The sequence below is a fragment of the Antrostomus carolinensis genome, unplaced genomic scaffold, assembly GCF_000700745.2.
Source record: "Antrostomus carolinensis isolate BGI_N321 unplaced genomic scaffold, ASM70074v2 scaffold34276, whole genome shotgun sequence".
NCBI lineage: Eukaryota > Metazoa > Chordata > Aves > Caprimulgiformes > Caprimulgidae > Antrostomus > Antrostomus carolinensis.
In genome coordinates this window covers 2,060-7,334 of record NW_010321724.1, presented here as the reverse complement: position 1 = coordinate 7,334, position 5,275 = coordinate 2,060, and the positions used below count along the sequence as shown (strand labels likewise).

At 41.9% G+C, this 5,275-nt stretch overlaps 1 protein-coding gene across 1 annotated transcript; it reads right to left on the bottom strand.

The window, feature by feature from the left end:
* Positions 1-2,806: 2,806 nt before the first annotated feature.
* On the bottom strand, positions 2,807-4,653 carry DOLK (dolichol kinase). Its single transcript, XM_010170044.1, has one exon. It carries the CDS (start codon positions 4,547-4,549, stop codon positions 2,978-2,980), a length of 1,572 nt encoding a protein of 523 aa, XP_010168346.1. The 5' UTR covers positions 4,550-4,653; the 3' UTR covers positions 2,807-2,977.
* Positions 4,654-5,275: the final 622 nt, after the last annotated feature.

The following is a 5,275-nucleotide window of genomic DNA, read 5'->3' as shown; positions in this document are numbered from 1 at the left end:
AGTTAGTGATTGGCTTCTGGAGTCAATAGCTGAACAAAATTCCTTTCTGATCATTGATTCATGTTCCCTTTAAACACAACTTCCACTAGATCAGCTCTGAAGATTAATTTATCCTCTGTCCAGAACAAGGACCCATAACACAGCTGAATACACCTGCACCAGGCAGAACCTTCTACTACAGCATGAGCCCTGCTAGTATGAGAGTAGTCACCCAGTCCTTTTGGTAAGGAAACTTCTTCAGACTTGAGAATAGACCATTAAAGACCTTAACTGGGACCAGTTAAAAAGTATTTCTTCTTGCAGATACTCGGTATTTTCTTCTGTTTAAGTCAAGAGCTGGGCTAGTGCATTACTTGGCTGTGTCAGTCCCAGCAATGCAGATGAATGCATCACATGAAGATGGATAACTTTTAGGTCTCTGTCATGTTGTTTGAATAATAGTGATTAAAAATAATCCTATTGTGGGCAAACTGAAGCAGGAAGTCTACTTTTATAATCAATCTTCCAAGTATTTCTAGCAATCTGTGGCTGAGTGCTTGATATCTGGGTTTGTTTATTAACAGTATTACACTTCTTAAAGATTCATGTTGAAATTATGAAAACAAAGCCCCCAGTCAAACTCCTAACATTTAAATTAAAAAAAAATAGGAAATCTCCTTTTAATCTCCCTCATCTTTTCTTTGAGGAAGACACAGTGTGACCTTCTCCCAACAGATGGGGTGAGTGTGAAGTTGGCTGATGACCGGTTTGAACTCTCAATGTGCACAAGAACAATTATTATCCCCAAAACCCCAATAAAACCAAACCAACTTACAGCAAGGTGAGACCAAAGGGATGTTAAGAAACAGAAGTTACATGCGAGGCAAGCTCAAGCCTGCTCGGAGTCCTGGGAGAGTGAGCCCCAGTTCTTACTGACTCAGCCCTTTCCAAAGTATATTCCCTGTCTCTGGCATTTGTTGTGAAATAATCCAACTGGGTTTCTTCATGGGAAGCAGTTTCCTTTCAGCCCTTCGGGCTTTGCTGGGCAATGCAGAATATGCCCAGTACAGCCAGGAGTTCATCCCAGAGGAATGCTCAGGTGGCTGTAGCAGGAGTTAGGAAGCTGGGTAATGGCAATAGTAGTAATCTGGAGTTCAGAGTTTCTGCAGGTGTGGCTGGTGCCCTCCTCTGCCTTTCTGCAGTTTGTTTGGAAGCTGTGAGCAGGGTGTAAGGAAAATGACTTTAACTCTGGTACTATTTTATGATGTTAACGGTGAAGGCTGTGGCTCGTGATGGAAGCAGCTAAAGCTTTTTCTGGATCTTTCCATTAGAAGAGTCAATAATTTAGAATAGCACCTTTCTGCTGAGGAGTGGGTTTATTCTCTGATTATATGCACCACTACCTGCAATGCAGAAAAACATCTGGTTCAAGTGTGTAAATAAAAGCAAGAAGGTGGATTGGAGTTGCAGGATTTCCTGTTAAATGTGAAGGAAACTCAGTCTAGCACAATTAATGAGTTTGGTTTCCTACAAAGAGTCTCTTGGTTATTTGCCAAAACCAAGGCTGGATTATTTTGACATCCTTGGGAAAAGCCATATCAAATCTCAGGAGCCCTGCCCAGGCAGGGGGGGAATTGGGCAGCGCTGCTGCTCAGCTATTCGAGTCCTGGCTCGTTGCAGGGACAAATATGGGGTTTTAGATTCTGGGGCCAATTTTGCTGGCTCTGTCTGCTGGCCCAGAGCACTAGTTTCACTCCACCCCCAGTTTTGTGTAAGGTATCTTGGACTCGCACAAAACTGTTCCCGAAAGTGAATAAAAAGTGTCAGAAGTGAACTTCATCATGCAAACGAGGAGCCTGGAAAGCAAATCTGCTTGGACATTTCTCAGGGGAAGGGCAGAGGCAGGGAGGACACATGCTAAGGTGTTTTGTTCTAATGGACACTTGGCAAGAGACTGTCAATACAGAAGTGTTTAATACATAAAAATTAGGTGGGTTTTCTTGGCCACAAAATGGTAGTTATAATTTTGATGAAAGGTATGGAATTAAATGGCTTTCCTCGATTTGTTGGTAGAAGCATTTTTATAAATTATTTGATTAAACATCTAGCTGAGAAAACGTGAAAAGTAGAAAACTGCAACAGTATTAGAAAATTTTATTGACTTTAACAGATTTTCTGCTTTCATGATTAATGTGTAATTAGTTTTATCTGTGACTTTGCTTAGTTTTTTTCCCCCTATACTGACTATCATTCCAAATGAATGTGGAGATTACAATCTTCAAAAAGATCAAACATTGTTCTTGTTGCATAAACCTTAAGGGCTAAAACTGCCACTCTTTTGTTAGTACCATTTGGAATAAACAGTCTCTTACAGTCTCAAACCTCTTCCACCTGCCCCGAATAAACTTAGCTACTGAGTTTGAAGTTGTGTTCGTAATCGCAGCGCGTTAGTGGCTCTTGTTGATGGTGACTGGTTACACTTGGACAGTTGTACTCACTCTGTGGCCTGTCAGTATAAAACATGCTTTAGATGGTGCTTATACAGAAATGAGGACTTCACATATTCAGGAATACAAGACGGCAGGGCTCAGTACAGGAAAACAAGTTTTGTTTGTGATACAACACAGAGGTGGCAACATCAGAGAGGTTTGCTTATTTATTTTTTCCTTTAATTGACTTACCTCTTCTTCCTCTATTTTCTTTCCTCTGGGCAGCCCGAAGAAACTTAAATTGGATTATTAAACACAAATGCTATTTTTATCAGTCATGTTTGTGTTCCTGTGATAACACAAAGCAACTCATGCTGTTTTGAACAGGGGAAAAAACAAGACCAAACCAAAACCTTTATTTTAAATAGGTCTTTTTCATTTCTGTTTTTAACAATTTTATCTGCTGTACCAAAAGCAGTGTTTGGATCATCTTTGAGGTCTCATTACAGTGCATATTCTATTACCACTTTTCTCTAGAAGGGGAGAAACCTCAGTTCCTGGAAATGCTTTTATGCCATAAACATTATCTGGAGGTAGAGAGGCAACAGCAGGTTATCGATTTGGGTAGTATAAGCTTCCAAAAGAGAAACTAAAGTCACAGATGCCAGAATCCAGGCATAGTTGGAGTTCAGGTTCACACTGCTGTCAAAGATCAGAATAAGAGCTACAGCAATGATCTGAGCAAAAACAGCTGTCATTGTCCCTTCAAAGGTCTTCTTTGTTCCCGGCCATTTGATTTCCCCCATTGTACTGCCAAAAACAGAGGCAATGGTGTCTCCTACCCCTACTGCCAGTACCCCAGAGTAGGGGACCAGTGCTCCTGCCCCAGACAAGGTACCTTTAGGAGCACAAGACCTGGGGAACAACCACACTGGGAGGGACATGCCAAGGAGGAGATAGATATGAGTCAAGATTAGAGGTCCACTGTCTCTTTCATCCAAGAAGAGAGACAGCAAATGCCTAAGGGTTTGGCCAAACGGTTTGATCCTGAAGTACCGAATATACTCCAAGAAGATAAACACTGCCAGACACAGTACTGCAGCAACGTAGAGAAGCTGCCGGTCATAAATTAGTCCAGGAACGTAAGTAGCTACAACAATGAAATGGAAATATTTCCTGGTTATAGTTGAGGCTTGGTGTTTTTTAGATTCAGATGATCTCTTAGCGTTCTGGTAGAAAACTACACCACATGCTGAAGCAGCCAAAAAGGTCCAATATGCAAGAAGGTAAATTCTTGTCTGTGTCTGAAACAGAAACTGGAGCAGCCAGAACAAAGGGTTCCTCTGGATCAGTCGGTACAGCCAAGGCATGATGACCCCTAAGCCTAGCACTGCTGTCATCATGTGGAAAAACATGGAGGAGATCCACGTACCCGAATCCATGAAAATGAAGAGCACAGTGAAAAAAAGCCCAAGAAGAATAACTCCAACAACTGCCACCAGAAGGAAAAAGTCTATGGGATCACCCCTGCCCTCGATTACATTCAGTGAGCGTTTAATGAGCTGATTGAGAACAAAACTTATACCTTCGAGAACGAGCAATGCCTCTCCAGGAGTAAAACATCGAGGCAACAGGTACAGCAAGATCATACTGAGGTAGACAAAAATTAGCAGCACTTCTAGGACCTCTATCACTTCTGAAACAGCCAGAGAGTGCTTCATGGTATAGATAATTACGCTGCCAGCAACACCAGTAAGTATGCACGTGTTGGTGGGCACAGGTTTTGTGATGCCCACCGCTATTACAGACAGAAAGAGAGCAACCAGCATGCCAGTGGAAGCGACGACTATGCCAAAGCGTTCAAAGTACACGATGCCAGCAGACTTGCACCTCTCCTTCATCACTATCCCCAACAAGGGGATAACCATGCTGGCTGGCAGGAGGCCACTGTTTGCTGCTGCACGGAACTGGAATACAGCCCCACCCAGCTGGAGCAGACGGTCCCATTTGAATTGGACATAAAAAGCCTGGACAGCGAGAGCGACAGCGCACCAGGAGTACCGGTCCCACACCACCGCGTGCACAAAGAGAACGATGACGAACACAATCAGGGATTCCACCAGCACTGGCTTGTTTAACATGATTCCAGTCCAATGTGGCTCAAGCTTCTTTCGAAATCTTTCTTGGGAGTCCTGACGTGCTCAATAGTTGTCCATTAGGAAGAATTTCCTTTCATGCTACTGCAATTCCTATTAAAAAAAAACCCCAAACAAACAGTTAAAGCAACTACTAGAAAAGCTAAAGTTTTTGCACAGCTGTTTTGTCTTTAAGCTAATTTTAAACTGATAGTTATATGCCAATTGTTAATGTCAACACCCAGGTGAATAAAAAAACCCCAAAAACCAGTGAGGTAATGAATCAGCCAGAACTGTTATTCCCCTGTGAGAATCGGAGAAGTCAGCCTGCAGTGACAGAAATAAACCCCTGGATACTGAGGTATTCAGACACAGCTTTAAATATTTCTGTTTCAGAATTGAAACATGAAGCAAACAAGCCATAAATATTCCCAGAAGGCTTCAGTGTGACGGTATGAATTGGAAATATAGTTAATTTAAACGTTGAAAGGTAATTTTAGAACCTGAGTTTGTATGCAGTTTTCACTGTATCTCTACAGAATGTTCCTCCTTTTATTAAATACTTCTCCTCCCACTGCTGTGCAAAACCCACTACGTACCTCTCTTGCCTGTTACTGGTGTGATTGAATACTTCCACTACTGCAGCAGGTGTTTTATAATGCTACATAGTATTTATAAAAAAAGTAGGAAAGAAAACATCACAGTCATTAAAAACTGTCAAATGGCATACTT